Source organism: Notolepis coatsorum (genome assembly GCF_963971535.1).
Source record: "Notolepis coatsorum genome assembly, chromosome: 2".
NCBI lineage: Eukaryota > Metazoa > Chordata > Actinopteri > Aulopiformes > Paralepididae > Notolepis > Notolepis coatsorum.
In genome coordinates, this window is record NC_140166.1 from 14,733,712 (window position 1) to 14,755,848 (window position 22,137).

Consider the following 22,137-nt stretch of genomic DNA (forward strand, 5'->3'; position numbering starts at 1 on the left):
TACTGTGTTGTGATTGTCATACCAATATACCGGGGGGGTGGCATTCCAGTCGCCGTGCATGGCAGTGTGAGTGGCGCAGGGGCGGTTTGTGTTTTCCTTCGGTCATGACGTGCTTTATCGGGGTTAGGGTGGGGAATGATGTTTGGGAGACTGGCTGTTCCGGGGGGGTTCACAAGCCTTCGAGCAACATTGTACTTATTGTAATTATTTTATGCCTATTCTTATGTCTGCACGTTTACTTTGCACTACTTTTATTGTCTTTTATACCTATACATATACTTCTAACAGCTTTATTAACACTTTGGATGCCACACCCGAGATTTCTCGGGTTTACCCCCCCGACCGTTGAATGCCCATCACGAGATTTCTCGTTTTTTTTTATTTTTAATTTTTATTAGCGTTCTGAAATCATATTGCATCAAGCGAGCCTACCGTTGGAGATCCAGGCACCGCCGGCGCTCAGATGTGAAAAAAGCGCCCCCTATCGTCTCCCAGATGGTAAATCACCCTTTTGGAGTGGACTCAATGAAAGTGAATGGGAGAACGGATTTCTGACTCCACATTTTACTTCTCACTGATGTAACCGGGGTCTACCAGAGTTCATTCTGGAACCTTGGTGCCACAGCGAATATGTGTTATACTGTACACACGATGGATCAATACAATTATCGATTTTTTCGAATGGCGATCGGAAATTGGAATAAACCATTTGGATACCATCTGATGTCAGGTAAGGAATCTATGTTATCAGTCTTAGGATAATCAGACTCGTTTTCACGGAGATATAAGCGTTTCCACTATATGTGATATTGCTGTTTCACTGTAAAAGCCATCAGGAAATAAGAGCAGCGATTATCAACGCGCGGCACAAGCGTGCGTGCGCACACATATACTATCGATCTACTATCGATCATCTAGCGTTTATTTGAAAACGATTCATAAATAGGCAGACAAATGACAACGTTCTGGAATATTCCAGTAAAAGACGATTATCATAGGCATGGGTTGTTTTTTCCGCGAAAACGAGTGATTTTCAAAATGCTATCAAATGGAAATGAAGCGATAAAAAAACAATCTGCCTTGACAATGTTGACTGGAAAATGAGTCTTTGATAAGCGACGGGCAGATTAGACACATAGCCATAATTTAAAACATAGATTAGGCGATATTAAGTTAACATTGGAGTGGGTTTGGGCATCAAGGGGGTAAAAAGGAAAACATGGCGTGGCATCCAAAGTGTTAATTGTCAAACGACACATGTTATTTATATACTGTCTTGTTCCAAATGTGACTCCTTTTATGTTGGTCGTACGAAACGCCGCCTACTTGATCGACTGGCAGATCATAAATATGCTATCAAAACTAACAACATGGATTATGCAATGGCTAAACATATTCATGAAGTTCACCAAAGTACCTCTGTATTATTTACAGCTATCGGAATTGACAGTGTTCCACTCACGTCTAGGGGAGGAAATAGACAAAGAATTCTAAACCAGAAAGAAAGTCGCTGGATCGATAGACTACAGGCCACCTCACTCCCAGGTTTAAATGATTCTATAGACATAGTATCATTTTTATAGGCCAGTAGAACACTTTATTTATTTATTGTATTTATACATTGTTATTTATTGTATTTTGATAGACTACAGGCCACCACTTTGCAGGTTTAAATGACTCTATGGACATGTTGTCACTTCTATAGGCTAAGTAGGTTACATTATATAGTAGTATTTTTTGTCTTGCATTACTCAATGCTCTTACATTGTTGTTTTTGATATTTTTTGATATTATTATTGATCTATTCTATGTTTGTTTTGACTAATTTCCTTATGTTGTTATAATATTTTGAGTGTGTGTATATATACATATATAATATACAATTTTTGTTATTATAATAACAATAAATGTTATTATAGACTAATTTTGTTTTATCTTGTTTCTGTACTTGCATATATTTTAACCACCTTTACTGAAAGTTTCATTATGCATTGTGTGTTGAGTACTGACTTTTAATAATTTTTGTCTTGCAATAATAAAAAAAATATAAAAAAAAAATATATATATACAATTTTTTTTATTTCTACTTAGTATTATTGTATATTCCTTCAACGTAGACATAGCTTATAAGTGGATTGTCTTCTAACTATGTCAAGTTGAGAATGTGCTGTGCCTTCATTCATTTGGGACCAGCTGTCCCCCATTGTAATTAGTCTCTCCCAGAGTTCTGTTTTTTCCTTTTTTCTTTATTTAGTCACAGTATTGTTTTGTCACAGCTACAACACCCTGAAGAAGGCCATGTGTAGGCCGAAACATGTCGGTATTTTAAAATTTTCTAAATAATGTAAGCCAACAAATAAAGGCATTTTAAAATTTGTAGAGCTGCCTTGGATCTCAACTTTACTTCTAGTCTTATGTCTGCAATTTATGCATTGTTTTTTACTCCGTCAATTGTGTGCTGATTTTATGCATTTTATACTAATTGCCGTGGGGCACTCTGGACTGAAAAGTGCTATATAGATAGTTAGTCATATTTATTATTATTATTATTATTATTATTATTATTATTATTATTATTATTATATTGTAAAAATGTATGCATTGATGTCTGTAAAGTCTCGGGGACATTGAATAAATGTTTGAATCTAGTGTGCTGGTAGCTTACTGGCAGCGTAGAGCGCTACTTTGTCCTGCTCTGCGTGCTTCAGCAGGTTCTCAGCATAGTTCAGACGAGCTCCTTTAAACCACTCAGGAACATCTGAGATCCTCTTGGAGACGTCCACCACCTGGGAGAGAGAGAGACACATGTACTCTATTAATAATAATAATAATAATAATAATAATAATAATAATAATAATAATAATAATAATAATAATAATAATAATAATAATAATAATAATAATAATAATAATAATAATAATAATAATAATAATAATAATGTTCACTAACTGCTGCTGCAAAGTGTGCTTCCCGCTCTTTTTTTTATCCACTTTTTCTCCCCATTTTCTATTTTTCTCCCATCCCAATTTCGTATTATCCAATTCTTCCCTCCCCTGTCTTGAACGTTGCTAGACTATGCCTCCCACAGGTCGGTTGTAGTGAGGACAGAAGCCTTGCATCACGTGTCCCCTCCGGTGCACGAGGAGGCAGCCCGTCGCATCTTTTCACCGCAGCAGCTCGAACTCTGTGGCGAGGAGTAACGCGTGGGAGGCTCACGCTGCCCCCGCTACTTCCTGCTTCCGTCGCACCGGCGTCACCAAACCGACCTGTAGGAGTCGCTGTCCACAACGTCAAATCCCCACCCACCGGCTTTCCCACCCTCTAACACTTGCCAATTGTGTTAGTATGAACGACCGGCCAAGCCGGTAGCAACGCCGAGAGCTGGCCTCGAACCCAGCGTCTCCTGCATTAGAGGCGAGCGCCTTGCCCACTGTGCCAATCAGCCGCCCTGGTTCCCGCTCTTTTTGAGGAATCATTCTCCAGGGGTTTTTCTTGACAATCCAGGACAGCACTTGCTCACAAGCGGTCCTATAAATTTACCAGTAATAATAATACTTTATTTGTATAGCACCTTTCATACAAAGATTGCAGCTCAAAGTGCTTCACAGGAGTAGAAAATACAGGCATAAAATGACATATAAAACATATTATTCATTGGTTACAGACATATAAAACGAGTGTAAAAAAGATAGCAGCAAGGTAAGGCAAACAACTGTTTTTCACATTAGGATCTAACATCCCAATAGGCCTCCCAAATAGTTAATAAAATAGAATAGACAGTAAAATGATGCAGTACTATAAAATAGTTACAGTGTTGATGTAATGAGTCTAGGCGGCCTATTAAGTGTTGTCAAAAATATCGAAGTATCGATACTAGGCTTGGGCGGTATGACGGTATTACGGTATACCGGGGTATTTAGAGATACCGACGGTATTGAAAATCAATACCGTCAAAATCACAGTTGGGTTTCAGTTTCTATTTACACTGAAACAGAGTTTCGACGGGAACTGCATTGGTTGTAGTGCACACACACAGCACGGCCAGCAGAGGGCAGTTTCCTAATGATTGATTGGCTATTGTGAGTCACGTGAGGAGAACACAGAGGTGCGTCACACTAACCTGTAGGGGTGGACGGTATGGTCTAAAATGTATATCACGGTATAATTTGAAGCATAGACGGTAACGGTATATATCACGGTATCAGTGTTTCTGTTAGAATAATTTTTTTTGCCTGATAGGCAGGCTATATAAAGAATGACATCCTCAAGGCATGTAGATTTATAATATTTTAACTTAAAACTAGGCTACTTTTGCGTATAAAGTAATTATATTCCAAATAAAATAAGTCCCGAGTCGAGACTCCTGCTCCCATTGCAAACAGCGGGGCTGGATTTAGCTAGAAGCATATGTAGCTGCAGAGCCGCAGAGCGAATTGAATTGAATAAGAATTGAGACAAAGGTGCCACTCATCCTCAGCTTTAAGAATTGACAATTGTGTCAACAAATTGACACATGTGTCAACAAATTGACACACGTGTCAACAAATTGACACATGTGTCAACAAATTGACACACAAAATGCTTAGAGACGATGGGGGTCAGAACGGCGCAAGGGTGGGGGGGCGCTGTTTGACGGGCCTGTGACCAGACCTGAAAGAGCCACTGGCTCTGCGGCTCTGCAGCTGCATGCTATTCGCAAATCCACTGCTGCACGCCTTCCTCCCGGCTCCCGCTGCTGCCGTCGTTATCATAACACTACACACATATCGTAATGTTTACAGCAAACTGTAGTTGATCACCAGGTATGTTTTATTAACGTAGAATAATTCATATAAGAAAAACGATAGGGAAATATCTTACCTTTCTCCACTGGTTAAAAATGCCAGGAACTGAAATTGAAACTTGCTGTGCGCCGCGGTGATATGTGTTTATTATGAAATGACAATTGCGTGTTGACACGCCCACTGCGCGAAGCCTCCTAAATAACTTTTTCCAGTTTGCACATATCTATTATCTATGACTAATTCTATCTATTTTTAGGGGCAAATGCGATTGAAATAGTCGCGCTGTGGTTACATGACGTCATTGCTATTTTAGAGCTGCTCTACCGGTTAAACGGTATAGTCAAAATCCATACCGTAGAGCAAATTAATACCGTTTATACCGTATACCGTTTATACCGTCCACCCCTACTAACCTGTATGCATTTCCTCTATCTCTGAGCAAACTAACCTTGCAATCAAAAGTTAGGGGGCGCACTGAAATTATGGCAAGGGTTATTAGCCCCCTAACTTTTGATTGCAAAGTCTGACATTGACCCCCTTTGCAGGAGTTGACCTAGAGCCCACCAAGGTCATGCATATCAAGTTTGGTCAATGTCAGACCTTGCAATACACTGTAAAGCACTGTAAGGCTACTGTCCTGCCTCACTTCCAGTGATGAAGCTAAGCTATGCTAACGGAGCGTCTATTCCCAAAGCTAAAATGCACGCACAGAGACAAAAAAGGTATGTATCTTCTTGTCTAACTCCAGGGAAGATGTTAAATAATTTCCCAAAATAGTGGAGTTATCCTTTAAGCAATAATAATAATACGTTACCATTGAACGATGAAGCGTCGAAGTTAACCACCATCACTCCAGCCCACGATGAGCTCCCTGACCACAGATGGCTAATGTTTTGTCAAACAAGAGCTAAACTTGCACACGATGGTGCCGGGCTGCCGGCTAACTAGCTACCGTTAGCTCACGTCGATACCTGGATGGTGCCGGCAGGCGGCAGTGGCTACCTTCTGTGATTTGTTTACTTCGAGGTTGAAGAAAGTGCACTTTCAGGTTGAAAGAACGGCCCTAATCTCAACAAGCGTTATGTATGGTGATAATAACGAGTATATTGTTAGCTCCGCCGCCCCCCCCGCTGATGAAAATGAAAGTCATACCGTCATATACCGTATACCGGGGTATTAGGTCATCAAGGTATGACGGTATGAACAAAATGATACCGCCCAAGCCTAATCGATACATATCGATACTGAATATTTAAAGCGGTTTCGATACTCATTTCCCGAAATACCGATACTTTCTGCAGTATCGATACCAGCTGGCTTGCTCGCAGTGTTCTACCGCAAGTTGTTGACAGTCTAGGGATGCCCCGATCATGTTTTTTGCCACCGATACCGATCACCGATCGTCGTAAGCCATATCGGCCGATACCGATCCGATACCGATCGTTTTTGATTAAAAATTTTTTTTTATTTTATATACTTTTTTTTTTTTTATATAAAATATATATATATTATATAATTAGACTTGTACTTGTATTATCTGCGAGACATCGCCACCACGCAACAAGCTCCACTGTCTGTGTGTACTCGAGTAGCCTCCAGCTACTGCCAGGATTCTCCGGAGCTGCACCTGGACCCTATACTCGAGTAGCCTCGAGCTACGGCAAGGATTCTCCTGCGCTGCAGATGGACCCTATTGATATAACGTTACTGTGCTTTGGTCATATCACATTCAACATGCCCTCAGCTCGAATACGCGTCGAATCAGTGTTATAAGACATTGATATCAGGAGCTATCTGTAGCTACTGCTAGCCGGATATATAACGTTAATATTTAGTATATTTGAGTTCAATGGGACATTTAGTTTTGAACAGTGAACTAACTTGCGCTAACGAGAGCTAACAGAGCTATCATATACACGTCTCTACTAGACTATTGCTGGAGCGTTTGTTGATATCAGGAGCTATCGGTAGCTAGCTGGCTAGATACCGTTCGGTTAGACCAGGGGTAGGCAACCCTAGGCACGCGTGCCTGCATAGGCACGCGGGGGCCTTTTCATAGGCACAGGGGGCAGCATAAAAAAAAATAAAAATTTGCTTTGAACTACTATAGTGAAATATTTTGCACTGTTGTCGCATTTATCTTGTTGAAATCCTCCCACAGGTTCTTTTTACTACCACATATTTAATTGAGACCCTTTATTTGTTTATTATTTCAATTTAGCTGGAAATACATTGCTACATCATTCAGTAACATTTGCAGAGCCTTATAACAAAAACATTATTACGGTCACCATTGTGACCAGTGGGATTAATCAACAAATTTGATTATTTATTTTTCTATTTCATTGAACATTGCACATGTTAAAGGCAATTTTTTTACTCAAAATGTGAGTATTACCAAGTCAACTTGTGTTCTTAAAACAATGACAATAAACATAGTTTTATTAGGTTGAAATAATGTGGTTGTGTACTTATTTTTCTGTTAACTTATTATGGATTGAAAACTGAAAACCTTAATGCACAGTAACTGAACTCAATATTTTTAAGTTTTGGTAACTTATTATTATTTATTTTTTTACAGTGTAGTCTTGCGATCAATCAAAACTTATTTACACGATATACCTCACATTCACCCTCCGATGGTGTGTGATGTGTCCAAAAATGAATGGGCAAATGTGAGTGAAATGGTCACACTGTATGCAGCTGTTTGTCTGCATTGCACCCCCCCCCCCCCCCCCCCCCAACTCAGATTTAGGGTTGATACAACCATCATAATAATATTGTTAATAATAACAATAACAATAATGATGTAATAATGTAAAAATTATCATTAAAAAGACCTGATTATGAGGAAAAAAAATGTACGATGCATGGAATATTGTTGAGGCACACTAGTTACAACTATATTTCAAACAGGCACTCCATGTCAAAAAGGTTGCTGACCCCTGGGTTAGACAATGCCATGTATTAAACTAAAAGTGAATAGTTGACTGGGTCATTTTGTAACGTTAGCTCAGGGAGACGCCGTCCTCCCGTGTCCTGTCCCACTAGACTAGACTAGACCCGTGTTTACATGCGTGCGGGAGAGGCTGGAGGGATGAGCAGACGCCGCACCACCCGGTGTCTGAGACAGAACTGAGACAGCGAGTGAGATCGGTTTTGACGATCGGCAAAAATAAAGCATTATCACCGATCACCGATCGCATATTTATACTGATTATCGGCCGATAACGATCGGTGGCCGATCGATCGGGGCATCCCTAGTTGACACACTGTTCAGAGCACGCTTGCCCCTCCGCCTCCTCCAGCCCTCCCCCTCACAGAGCCGTCTTCAGTTTGTAAACAAACATTTTAGCTGAAGATGGCAAATGCAGAGCCTCCGCAACTTGTGCTTGTGGATAAATAAAACAGCAGAAGTGCTGTTTGGAGGTACTTCGGGTTTGAAGTAAACAACGAAGGACAAGCTAAAGATGCCACGATGCCCATTTGCAAGCGGTGTTACAGAGCAGTGCCAACGCGGATCTCCATAAAGAAATGAAAGAGGTTCGTGACAGCTGCTCTTTCAACGTCACTGTGACTGAAGCATTAAACCATTAACTCTAGTTTAATACATGATAGGTTTTCTACTGATGGCGCATAATATCAACAGCTGATTCATTGTTAGTAACGTTACAGCTATTAGCTAACGTTAGCTACTGCTAGTCGTTCCTCCGTTAGCTTAGCTTAGCTGGCCACCTTTATAATTACTGCATGGAAACGGAGTAACGTTAATGTTTAAACGTTATGTCGAGGTCATACAATACTACAGTCGACATAAGGTTAACGTTACCCCGTTTCCATGAAGTGTTTAAATAGCAGCAATCTTGTTGAAAATGTAACGTTACTAAATGCTCCGAGCATAGCTCTGGAGATCTCTCTCTCTCTGTTACTAACTGTAATACAAACAGCCGTGGCTCAGAGGCTCCAGAATGAACTCTGGTAGCCCCCGGCTGCATCAGTGAGAATTAAAATGTGGAGTCAGAAATCCGTTCTCCCATTCACTTTCATTGAGTCCATTCCAAAAGGATGATTTACCATCTGGGAGACGATAGGGGGCGCTTTTTTCACATCTGAGCGCCGGCGGTCCCTGGATCTCCAATGGTAGGCTCGCGTGATGCAATATGATTTCAGATCGCTAATAAAAAAATTAAAAAAAATACCAGAGAATACTCGTGACCGTGGCATTCACCGGTCGGGGCGTAAACCCGAGAAAAGCCGTGAGTGGCACTCAAAGTGTTAAAAAAAAGAAGAAGTTTCAAGTTCAAGTTTCAAGTTTCTTTATTAGTTGTCATACAGAAGTAAAGAATACTTTTATACAAAATGCTTCTTTCTGTTTCGCTCCAGAGACTGTGCTAGGCAGAAATAGATAATAAAATAAGTATAGCAAGTATAAAATAGAAGTCAAGTACGTAGACAAAAATGTTCACAAATAGGTAGGCCCAGTATTGACACATTTAACCCCAGTTGTATTCCTCTTTTAATGCTGCAGGGTTCATGATGAAGTGTCTCAGGTTCATTAGGCCTAACAAAAATAATAGTTGGTTTCAGGTTGCCGACCGACCCTGCCGATTTAGGTGCGACCCAATATATTTTATGAGTTTTAAAAAAAAAGTTAAAAAGAAAAAAAAAAAAAAAAAATCCGATTTTTTTTTTTTTTTTTTTTTTTTTAGAATAAAGTTTCATAGAAATCTTAGTCAAACATTTAGTATTATGGATATTAAACATGCTGGCAGAGTACATGCATCCATGTTGTTGTGAACATTTTAATTAAATAAAGAAATTCCCTATCCATAGTCGCCATGGGAAAGAATAAAATAAAAAAATTAAATAAAATAAATTCCCTACCTACCCATGGCCAAACTGACAACCAACCTGAAACCAACTATTATTTTTGTTAGGCCTTACAGGTGACTGCTACACCATCACTGCTAACTGTCTCAGGTTCATTACAGGTGACTGCTACACCATCACTGCTAACTGTCTCAGGTTCATTACAGGTAACTGCTACATGATCACTGCTAACTGTCTCAGGTGGTTCATTACAGGTAACTGCTACACCATCACTGCTAACTGTCTCAGGTGGTTCATTACAGGTGACTGCTACACCATCACTGCTAACTGTCTCAGGTTCATTACAGGTGACTGCTACACCATCACTGCTAACTGTCTCAGGTGGTTCATTACAGGTGACTGCTACACCATCACTGCTAACTGTCTCAGGTTCATTACTAGGGATGGGTACCGAATTCGGTACTTTTGAGGTACCGAACCGAAACACGTCGGTACTACCGAGTATCGAATCAAGTGAGATACCGAAGGGAGGAAGGAAGAAAGAAAAAAATCAACGTTCACACGCACAATATATGCTTACCTAGGATTTGACTTGATTCAACAACAAAGCAGTCGGAGCAATGGCAAGCTGAAAACTGTCGAAATTGTAGTTATTTGAAGTTTGGATTTTTTTTTTCACGACTGAGGTAGGTAAATTACATTTCTTGAGACTAAAGTACCGAAGTACCGGTATCGATTCACAGGTACCGGTATCGGTTCAAATGTGAAAGGTACCCATCCCTATTCATTACAGGTGACTGTTACACCATCACTGACTGTACAATAAGGTCGTCTGACCTCTTGTTGTTAGCACCAGCTCCTGCGTGCCCGGAGAGGGTATACCTGTCATACACCACAGCTTATCCTATCATCCAGAGGTGCCCAAATTCTTTCCTATGAAAGGCCAAAAATGTATCTGGATGGAGGGCAGTGTTGATGTTATATGAAATGACAATGACATTAGATTAACACTTTGGTTGCCTAAGGTTAAATTCATGATATACCATAGATTGCCAGCGCTATTTGTCTATGGAGAAAGTCCCCTTCTTTGCAGGGCTATAACTTTTTAAATTCTATTGCTACATTGCCATTATTAGGGCCCATTCAAAGTCCTATATGTATTGTTCATTGTGTAGCAACGTTAAACTTTTTCATTCACATATTCATAGTAAAGTATGGTCTAATGTATAAGTATGTTTTCATCTCTTTCTGCAGCTTTCTCCAGAACGTGATATATAGCCCCAAATGCATTATATTGATGATGAAATACAGTTTGATGGCAATCAGCGCGATATAAAAAATTCCAACTAGACGTACTTCTAGAAGTTACTACACGTCATCTGATGTTGACCGGATGGGCGAGGGGGCGTTTATAATTCCGTGGGCAGCGTTATACCAATCATCTAATGTGGGTCAAATGTTGATAATAGCAGTTAGTATCGAACACGGTAACGTTACACGCTGAAACTCACCCCAGTCTCCGCGCGCCGTTGGGCGATCATCGTCGAGTAGAAATCTTATCATTATGGGATATATTTTTACCCGGTCCATCTCCAGCTTGTATAATGGTATATACGTCCAAATCATGTTGTTTATCGAGTTATTGCCAATCGATCACCGTGTAGCGTGACGAGCCAGAGTCCCATGAACTATAGCGAGCGCCCGGAAGTACTACGGTCGTCATGACAACCTCTATTCAACATCCTGTTTGGCGATTGCGCCGATCGGCCACCAGATGGCGCTCCTGAACCGCCAGAGAGCTCAGTGGGTCCTGCTGGTGGATCTCAGGCCAGCGGAGGGGACATATTAATCCGATCGCAGATTTTTGAAATATTGATATAAGGACGCTGTACAGCGTCCCCCGGCAACTTGAGCATGGCCAGCAATGACGTGAAAAGACGTCTCATGGCAGTCAAAGTGTTAAAAATGTATTATATCTTATAGAAAATGAACAGTCTAAATCTAAACATTACCATAAAACTCTGATTATGTACTTTTTAGCTGCACAAAATGTAGGTATAACTTAGCTTTAATGAATCAGTTAGCTGTGTTTTTGGGGGCCAGGAATACTGCCTATACTGCACCGCTCGTAAAAGTGTTTTACTCTTGGGAGTGAGGTAACTAGGCACGGTAGGAAATAATTCATGTAAATGTGGTGTGTTACTATACCCACCAAAAACACTGTGTTCCAAAATACTTAATAAACATGTTCCACAGATTCATGTACAATTATTGAGAAGATACAATGTCCCCTTTAAAAAATAAAAAAGGGGATAGAAAACAACAATGAATTCACCACAGCCTGTGATTGGCTGTTATCCTCTCTCCAACAGCTGTTTGGGTGGCGCTACATGTGACTCAAACCAGGATGTAGCAGGGAGTAGCTGCTTCTTATGATGCAACACCATGAACGTCTGATGAAAGGCAATGAGAGGAAATGTTTTCCGTCTTTTCCTTCTCAGAAATATTACTTCGTGGGGGGGGGGGGGGGGGGCAGGATTCAGGCCTATAACTCTATGGATTATGGATATCATGTAGTGTGTGTGTGTGTGTGTGTGTGTGTGTGTGTGTGTGTGTGTGTGTGTGTGTGTGTGTGTGTGTGTGTGTGTGTGTGTGTGTGTGTGTGTGTGTAGTGTAACATGGTAGTGTACACTACAGCAGATGTAACATGGACACACCTTCAGAAGCCAATGAGCATTTAGTATAGAGCTGAACGATTAATCGATTTTAAATGATGCAATTAGCAAATCGCAAAAAAATAAATCGCTTTTTTTTTCTTTAACCAGGAAGTCCCATTGACAAGATCTCCTTTGCAAGTTGTTGTTATTGTTGTAGGAATGGTTTGGGAGAGGGAGGTAAGGGGTTTTAGATTGTGTGTTGTGAAGTTTAGACTTCAGAGAGGGAGAGTAAAGTACAGAAAAAAAGGTACCGGTTGGGTACCAGTATCGATTCCCAGGTAAAAAGAAACATTTTCAGGCTCAGTGTCCCGAACAGACCCACCGCGTAGGCCAGATGCAAGCCGCATTTTACAATAAACCTCTGTGGGGCAGCTTAAAAAATATATATTATAATCGCAAATTTTATCGCAATCGCAATATCTGTCAGAAAAATCTCAATTCGATTATTTCCCAAAATCGTGCAGCCCTATTTAGTACGTGACACGCCATCCTCTGAGTAGATTCAGAAGCATGGGATACCTGGGGAATGTTTAGTACGTGACATGCCCACCTCTGAGTATATTCAGAAGCACACAGAGGGGAAAACATTCCATCGTTCGCCTCCTTGTCATTTCGGTCAGCTAGCAAACAACACCTCAAATATACTGTGTGGTGGGACGCACTACCAACAGAGTAAAGAACCCAGAACTACGTTTTCATGAGCTTCTGAACCGAAGAACTAGGCCTTTAAGAAGAGAAAAGCGGATCCGGGCAATAAGATGTGAGGCGTCAGCAGCAAGAATGTGAAAACTGTGGGACCCTGGCACTCAATAGCCTCTATGCCAACGTGTGCAGCAAGTCACGGCAAACAATAAAAGCCTACAGTATTATGTTTACACGTTTCTTAGTCAACTAGCTCGCTTGCTAACACATAGCTGATTAGCTTGCTGAGAGCTAACTTGCCCCATCGGATCAGATCAGAGTCACATACGACGAGGGCCACTTTTACAACATTTACTCCAGGGGAGGGTTTACAGCGTGGGACATTTACTCCAGGGGAGGGTTTACAGCGTGGGACATTTACTCCAGGGGAGGGTTTACAGCGTGGGACATTTACTCCAGGGGAGGGTTTACAGCGTGAGACACTTACTCCAGGGGACGGTTTACAGCGTGAGACATTTACGCCAGGGGGGCGGTTTACAGCGTGAGACACTTGCGCCAGGGGACGGTTTACTATGTGCAACACTTACTCCAGGGGACGGTTTAAGGTGTGGGACACTTACCTCTTCATATATCCTGGAGCTGAGGACTCCACTGTAGCGCCAGACCTCGGCCCAGAACTCTGAGTAGCTGTCCACAGACCACTGGTACAGGTCGTTGTAGTTGGCTGGGAGGAGGAGAGGGAGGAGACAAAGCAAAAGAGGTTATCGTACATGTCGTCAATCTGGGGCGTCAATCGTCATGAGAGCTCAGTTGGGATGTGAGTTCATGTTGAGTCCTTTTGAGGTTAATGTGTGCAGCAGCTGTACAGTGAGGTTGTCATTTAGGACTCTGGTACAAACTACTGGATCCCTGGAAGTTGGTCGAAGTGGAAACAATGCATTTTTCTGTCTAAATGTTGTCCTTATTCTTTTTACCAAATAATAGCATTCTGTGTTGTCAGTAATTTACCTGAACCTGTCATTTAAGACTTCAGATATAATATATTATATTATAAGATATTATACAATATATTATTAATATTAGATAAAACCGATGGGGACATCATTTGGTGTTGAAAACAGGTAATACATCGCAATATATTGCAATATTACAGTGATATTACAGTACCGTGACTCCAATATCAGATTCCAGTGTGAACTGGTCACGCTCCTGGACTGAACCGCACAAGCATATTAAGTTTAGCTTGTACAGAAGTATCCCCCCAAATAATATGGTAAACTCCTCACTGTCCCTCCACCACAGCTGTCTTCCATGTTGTGATTTTTGCTGTTCACACTTCTGGTCTGAGTCACATATTTAGCATGTTTATATTGCACTACTTTTATACCTATTTTTTTTTTTTATTGTTTTTACTACCGGGCAGTCCGGTAGAGAGAGAGAGAGCGAGAGCGAGAGCGAGAGCGAGAGCGAGAGCGAGAGCGAGAGCGAGAGCGAGAGCGAGAGCGAGAGCGAGAGAGAGAGAGAGAGAGAGGAAGAACAGGAGACAGAGCGGGGGGAAGACATTCGGCAAATGACGCCGGGTCCGGGAATCGAACCTGGGTCGGTCGCTTCGCGACGTAGCGCTTTACATGGTTCGCCACTTGGGCGCCCCTTTTATACCTATTCTTATGCAGGGTTTCCCATTAATTACCTAGACTGTGGCGGCCCAGTTGTATAATGAACCAAAAAAATTTATAAAAAAAAAAATACTAATAAAAAAATCTTTTTTTTTATTTAAAAAATATTTACTATTTTTTTTTTAATATAAAGTTTGCCAATATGGATGTATCAGTAGTATTGGCAGTGGTAGTAGTCGTAATATTAATCCACTATATATTTTTTATTTTCTAAAAAATAAACGTTCAACACAGGTAACCACTTTTTTTGCTTCATTTCTTTGATGGCTCAAATGTATGCTCTAGGCCAGTGGTTCCCAAACCTCTCCTCGAGACACCCCAGCCGTTCCATGTATTTGTTCAATTCCACCACCAGCACACCTTGATTCAACTAATAAAGGGCTAGTTAAGTTGAATCAGGTGTGCTGGTGGTGGAATTTAACAAATACATTGAACGGCTGGGGTGCTTCGAGGAGAGGATTGGGAAGCACTAGTCTAGTCGATTTTGTGTTTTGAGCACAAAGTTCATCATAGATCCAGCCTCTTTATTTTGCTCTCAAAGTGCACCAGATTGATGCATTTAACTTTAAAATGTACAACAACAAAAAAAGTTCCGGGGGGGTCGGAGGTTCACCCCCCATAGTCTCTGAAAATCCTGTGGGAAACACTGTTATGTCTGCAATTTATGCAGTTTTTTTATTCTGTCAATTTCTGTGCTGCTTTTATGCCTATGTTCATTTTATACTATATAGATAGTTATTAATATTTATTATTGTTATGTTGTAGAAATGTGTGCATTGAAATGTCTGTGATGTCTTGACGACATTGAAAATGAGGGTGACCTCAATTGTCTTTTCGAGAATGAATGATGATGATGATGATGATGATGATGATGATGATGATGATGATGATGATGATGATGATGATGATGATGATGATATTATAAAAGAAAATCTGATTTGGGCCACTTTCACCACCTGCAGTGCAGTGTGAACGTAGTGATAATTTAAAAGCTTGGTATAGTTTGGGCCTTTTCTTTAGGCCAGTTTAGGCCTGGGCATCCATAGTTTAGTCTTGTCATGAGGAAGTTATGATAACATCGTGATACTGTATCATTCATGATACACAATTGTGTTGTCTAAATGAATGAATGAAAACAATTTAAACAATTTAAAGGTCTGACTAAATAAGATCTGAGGAACCCTACAGTAAGGAGTATGTTATAAACAAGAGACTATAATAAAGCTAGGCAGAGTAGAGTAGAATAGAATAGAATAGAATAGAATAGAATAGAATAGAATAGAATAGAATAGAATAGAATAGAATAGAATAGAATAAGGCTGGGAGGTATACTGAATATGAATGTTTTTACAATACCATCATTCTCCATAAATAAAATAGAAAATATAATAAAAATAAATCCCATATTTCCCAGCCCTGGAGTAGAATAAAGAACAGAGTGAGGAAGGACAGAACAGAACAGGGATAGGTCTCAGGACGGAACGGGATGAGACATGACAGGAGAGGACAGGTCAGGAGAGGACAGGTCAGGAGAGGACAGGTCAGGAGAGGACAGAACAGAACAGAATAGAAATTGAAGTGACCGTGATGGACCCCCTTGTGAAAGGTGACACAGCTCATCATAATTCAAAGCCAGACACAGTTCTCTTATGTAATGTTACACATGCTGTCCTCTCTCTACCCCTCCCCCTCTCTCTCTCTCTCTCTGTCTCACTCTACCTCTCTGTTTCTCTTTCTGCCTCACTCTACCTCTGTCTCTCTATACCTCTCTCTGTCTCCCTCTCCCTCTCTCTGTCTATCTCTGTCTCTTTCCTCTCTCTCTCTCTCTCTCTCTCTCTCTCTCTCTCTCTCTCTCTCTCTCTCTCTCTCTCTCTCCGTTTCTCTCTCACAGATATGCTCCCTTCTCCACCCCTCTCCTCTCTCTCAGATGACATCATATTCTCTCTCTCACCCCAGTGTCTCTCTCTCATCTCAGTGTCTCTGTCTCTCTTTCATCTCATTGTCAAATTCGAATTCAAAATAGGCTTTATTGGCATGAAATATCAAAGTACTTATTGCCAAAGCAAGTCCAACATACAAACAATCACATAATAAGCAATCAAAAATACCATAACAGTAAAACAATCTCATTCAATTACAAAATAATCATTCAATCAGGTAATCATTTTACAGATGTAGCCACCCAGAAACATGTATTTACAGAGCTTGTTCTCTTATTGTATGACAACAATCTACATATTTTGCAGCTAATACTGCACACTGACTTTTCTCCCCACATATATAACAGCTTTTGATGATCAGGGAGTCTCTCTCTCTCTCTCTTACTGTGTCTATCTCTTACTGTGTCTGTCTGTCTGTCTGTCTGTCTCTCTCTTACTGTATGCCTCTCTCTCTCTCTCTCTCTCTCTCTCTCTCTCTCTCTCTCTCTCTCTCTCTCTCTCAGAGCATATATATTCACTGTGTGCTTGGCTAGCCTGGTTCCTCAGCATTCCATCCCAGCCCCACTGGCCTAAACACCCATAGCAGAATACCATGTATGTGATGACAGCAGGGAGCTTCAGAACTTGTTTTACTGAAATACCTTCCCCATTGGCCTCCAATGCATTTAAATGCTGGTTTATAAAGGACTATTTTAGCAGACACTCAGGATGATAATATATGCCATTGGCTGGAAGGATATCAACATTGCAATCCAAGCCTGTATTGGCTTGCTTGAATGTGCATTGCAGCAGGGGAGCTATATAGCTGGATAGCCCTCCTGTCTCCCTGTCTCCGGCGGTCTCGTAGTGGTGACCAGAGTGCTGGACGTCCCACGATGATGTCGGGGAGGTTGCAACCCTCTCTGCGCCGCCCCCCCATCTCCCTGTCTCCGGCTGTCTCGGAGCGATGACCGGAGTGTTGAACGTCCTGTGATTAAGACGGGGAGGACGCGACCCTCTTTGCGCCGCCCCTGTGCCTCAAATAGATTCGCTATCAGCTCTATCTTTAATCTTTCAAAATGTTCAGTTGCTATCAGCTCTATCTTTAATTTTTCAAAATGTTCAGTTGCTATTGCATGCACTCATCTGTGTTTCACCACACACATGAGTGCATGCTTACCAACTGTTAGTCTGCAACACTACTATCACCGACATCTAAGAAGGGAGATCCCCCCTTGAATGGCCCTTGCTTCTACGGTTTCTCTCCTCCACAATGCCTGTGGTGCATTTTTCCCTATTGTTAGGTTTTAGTGAGTTTTTCCTTACCTTCGCGTGGGGTATGTCTGGGAGTGTTCGCATTGCATTCGTTTATTTGCACTCATTTTAAATTTGTTGGACCTTATGGTGTTCTTGTTTTGTTCTTGACTTATTGTTATGTTTCTTCTTGACTTGTTTAAAGAAGACGTGTCCGGCCCATGGGGACATTAACGTGTGTTGTCGGGCCTTACAAATACATTTGATTTGATAGCCACGTTGTAAGGTAATGCATGACGGATGTATTGCTAATCTGGTGCACAGTGAGTTGGAGCATAGTGTTCTCTCTGTATGTCTGTTTCTGTCTGTCTCCTTTTATCCATCTGCCTCCCTGTCACTACTATGTCTCTGTCTGTCTGTCTGTCTGTCTGTCTGTCTCTGTCTCTCTCTCTCTGTGCATCTGTCTAGTTATCTGTCTCGCTCTCTCTGTCACCCCCCTCTCCCCCTCTCCATCTCACTCTCTCTCACACTCTCTCACTATCTCACACACACACACACACACACACACACACACACACACACACACACACACACACACTCACCCAGATTAACCCCGTAGTCCTTGTTGACTTGTCCCCTGAACTTGTCCATCTGTGTGGTCTTCTTGGAGTCGGGGTACCACAGCACTTTACACTCCATGTCCATAATCCTCTCACTCATCTTCCCTTCCGTGTCTTTAGACATCGTCGCTGACGTCGCGCGTCTCTCTACAAAAGCACACAGAGATCCTCTGTCACGTCTGCAACCACACAGTCCTGTTGTTCGGTGAGGAGGACACACGGATCAGCTGCTATAACGGGGTTGTTCCCTGTGTGTCGGGACTCGGGAGGCTGGAACTTCGGAGGGGAGGTGCAGCCTCTACTAGCAGCAGAAGTGTGTTGTTCCTGAAGCGTGGAGGCTGAGAGGATCAGCGCACAGGTCCCGCCCCCAGCGTCATGACGCACCGGGTTGAGCTCGGTTCAAGAGCGCGCCGCGTTCACTGACGTTACGTACAAACACAAACACACCAGGCGACACACTGTGTAGGATATACACCACGGAATGGTACGTAGCTATATAATAACACAGCAGTAGTAACGTTTTCACAGATAAAAAAAAATTATAGGCCTGTCATTATGCTTGTGTGGGATACATATATTGTTTTAGTAATATAGTGTGTGTGTGTGTGTGTGTGTGTGTGTGTGTGTGTGTGTGTGTGTGTGTGTGTGTGTGTGTGTGTGTGTGTGTGTGTGTGTGTGTACTGAATGGAAACGTGTCCATGCAGGATTTAATTCTTGCAAAATGTTTTCGTTCTAATATTTCTAAGATTTAATTATAAGATTTAATTCATTCTTATTAATAAGATCTTAATACGAACGATTGTATTCTTATTGTGTGGGAGTGGCCGGCCTATCTTTTTTCGCAATAGTGTAAGTACACTGAATGGAAACTTGACCATGCAGGTTTGAATTCTTGCAACGGGTTCAAATAGATTTACCCACAGGCTATATAAAATATAATGATAACCTACGCCAGATCTCGCGAATCCAGCTGCATTTAATATAATGAACAATTGTGGTACATTTGCTCCAGATTTTGTACCTGTTTAGTGGGGTTTGGTCATTTATTTCTGTTTATTTCTAGAAATATGGTGTGTTTTCTTAAGTGAAGTCACAAGTGTACAGCAGCATCATTCATAAAAACCCAGAGCATTAAACTCTTGAACCTTTCCCGCTCGTGAACGCGCTCAACGAGAACGGTCAACTCGCGCGTGCACTCGCCAAAACGTGCCTGTCAAAATAAAGGATTTTGATTGGTCCATTCCAGACTGGTCCCACATCAGCCGACTGTCGGTCTATATGGGGGGCGTGTTGCTCTCACCGGATTGGCGTCTCACTTGACCAACAGTAATCTCACTTCCGCGGCTCTCAAGCTAGCGTCACAGCCAATGAGAACGGTAAGAACGTTGGAACGTTTTAGGGGTGTGCCCAATCAGAGGACAGCACCGATAACCCTGCTTCATTCGTTCCAAAGTTGGATTCAGAGGATCTGACATAGTAGTAGGGGTGGGAATCACCAGTTTCATCATGATACGATACGATATCGATTCTTTGGACAATTGGACAATCATACGATATTTGCCGATATCACCAAGTCTCTCACGATACAATACGATTACCGGTAGATTCAGGTGCCTGCGATCGATATGAGATGATATCATATGCCCATTTAACACAATCAGTAACATTTAGATCAACAAAAAAAAGGTAATGAAAATATCATTTGACATTTGTATTTTTGAGCTCTTCCAGACATTTAAAGGAAAATCAATCTATTGTTTTTAATACAAATAGACCTCCTGTTCACTGTAAAGTGCCACGTTTTTATATATTGAGCTTTAAACTTTAAGCTAAATTTTTTGGAACTCAAAACTCACAACCTCCCTCTCCCAAACCGTTCCTACAACAATTTGTTGATGTTGCATGATCATGTATAGGCCTACATTTATTATGTATTATATTGTTTATGTTTAAATAACATTTAAACATCAAACTCCTCTGACCTCATCTGGTCTTTCCAAAGACGCACGCACACACACACACACAGAAAGGGAGAATGCTATGCTGTAACATCTACACACACGGAGCTACTGCTGTTGTTCTTGGGCGGATATGAGACTCGCCACAGGATTAAGAGTATAAGATATGAATAAGAGTATCGATATGAATCGATCTTATTACATCGCATCGATCCGATTCGATTGTTGATCATTACATCGATGTATCGATCTGGATCGATGTATCGTCCCACCCCTACATAGTAGTAGACTTTGCATTTGAACATCTCATGTAGGCTAATCATTATGAGCAGGGTTAATGTGAACTGTACTTTAGGCCTACATCTAGTTTTCAAGTTTAGAATAGAATAGAAGTGTTTCATCTTGGGAGTCAAGTCTAACACTGAAAGGTTTTGCTTTATTTGTTACATATAAGTACATGTACATTACAGTGAAATGCTTGGTTCTGTATGAGCCCCCTGAGATTGTGCTTCATACAGTAAAACAAGTTAAAAGAATAAAGACCAAACACTGTACAATTTATACAATATACAACTAAAGTACAAAATGTAAACAATGAAGTACAAAATGCAATCTTTTTTAAATGCAAAAATGAGGTAGGGATGTAGTGCAAATATTTTAGTTATAAATAGATCAAATATGGTGTGGTGTTTAAAGTGGGTGTGTGCATGTGGATGTTTGTGCAATTAATGTAGATGGATGGGTTCTGTATCGTAGTGGCTCCGCTCGGCGTCACTCATGCACTATCCTCGCATACGTGCACGCGCACTGAATACAATTCCACAATGTACCTTTATCTCAGTATTCATCTGACCACACCCCTCGTTAGCTTACCTTCATAAGCAGGTGTGTGGTCACCTGCTCTCCTCCTTTCTCGCTTTCACCACAAGGAAGTGCCTCGGTAGATCCCCACTTGACGTGATGTGATAGTAGGAGAAGAGTTGGAAAACAAGAGATACGTTGACATCATATCTTTATTTTCTCTCTCACTATTTTCGAGAAAATACGGCGATATTGTCTTCGTCACTGGAGTGTCTGGAAGATGGTGATCATTCTAAACAACCTCCACCGGTTTTCGTATTGGGAGCACGCCGCTACATGTCTCCCAACTGCAGTCTTCCTTGCTGTGGCTGGTTGCGGTAAAACCTTTCAGCGACACAGCTGGACTGTAGTGACGCACCGTCTGTTGTGAGAAGCGGTGGGTTCCAGGTTGGTGAGTAATGTTTTGCTTGCGAGCTCCACTTGTCTGTTAGTGCTATGGGGGCTGGCTGACAATGTTTACGGAAACCGGCCCCAGATTAGGGTCCTTTTGTTCAGCCTCTTAGGCAACAGCGGAGGACCTTGGTCTGAAGCCCATTATAGCAACTAGTGGGCCACGACCAGTAAACTGGTGATCCCAGGATCTCTGGATGCGTGGGTACTTCTCTGTCACCGTATAGGCCCTGTCTCTCATATGCAAATGAGAGTTTACCCTAAACGAGGAAATGTGAGCATGGATGTTCGTTATCGGAAAATCCATGTTCAAGTCAGCTACAGCCCAGATGGGATTTGTGCTGGCGCCGCCGGATGTTGGTAAACTCACCGTTGTGAAACTGTGTTAACATCTCGTTTATCTTCTCTCTTAAAAGGTGAGGAGGGTTTCAGAACGGCGGCCTGTCTGAGTGTGATTGTTGTATCGTTGTGTACGAGTTCCGGTG

The 22,137-nt window shown here is 41.5% G+C and overlaps 1 protein-coding gene across 1 annotated transcript in view; it reads right to left on the reverse strand.

Moving 5' to 3' along the window:
• aacs (acetoacetyl-CoA synthetase) overlaps positions 1–18,743 on the reverse strand; it is a 175,788-nt gene extending 157,045 nt beyond the window's left edge. The window contains 3 exon segments of the mRNA XM_084338144.1: positions 2,666–2,786; positions 13,595–13,698; positions 18,426–18,743. Coding sequence (XP_084194270.1) covers positions 2,666–2,786; positions 13,595–13,698; positions 18,426–18,567 — 367 coding nt within the window. The 5' untranslated portion in view covers positions 18,568–18,743.
• Between the last annotated feature and the right edge of the window lie 3,394 nt (positions 18,744–22,137).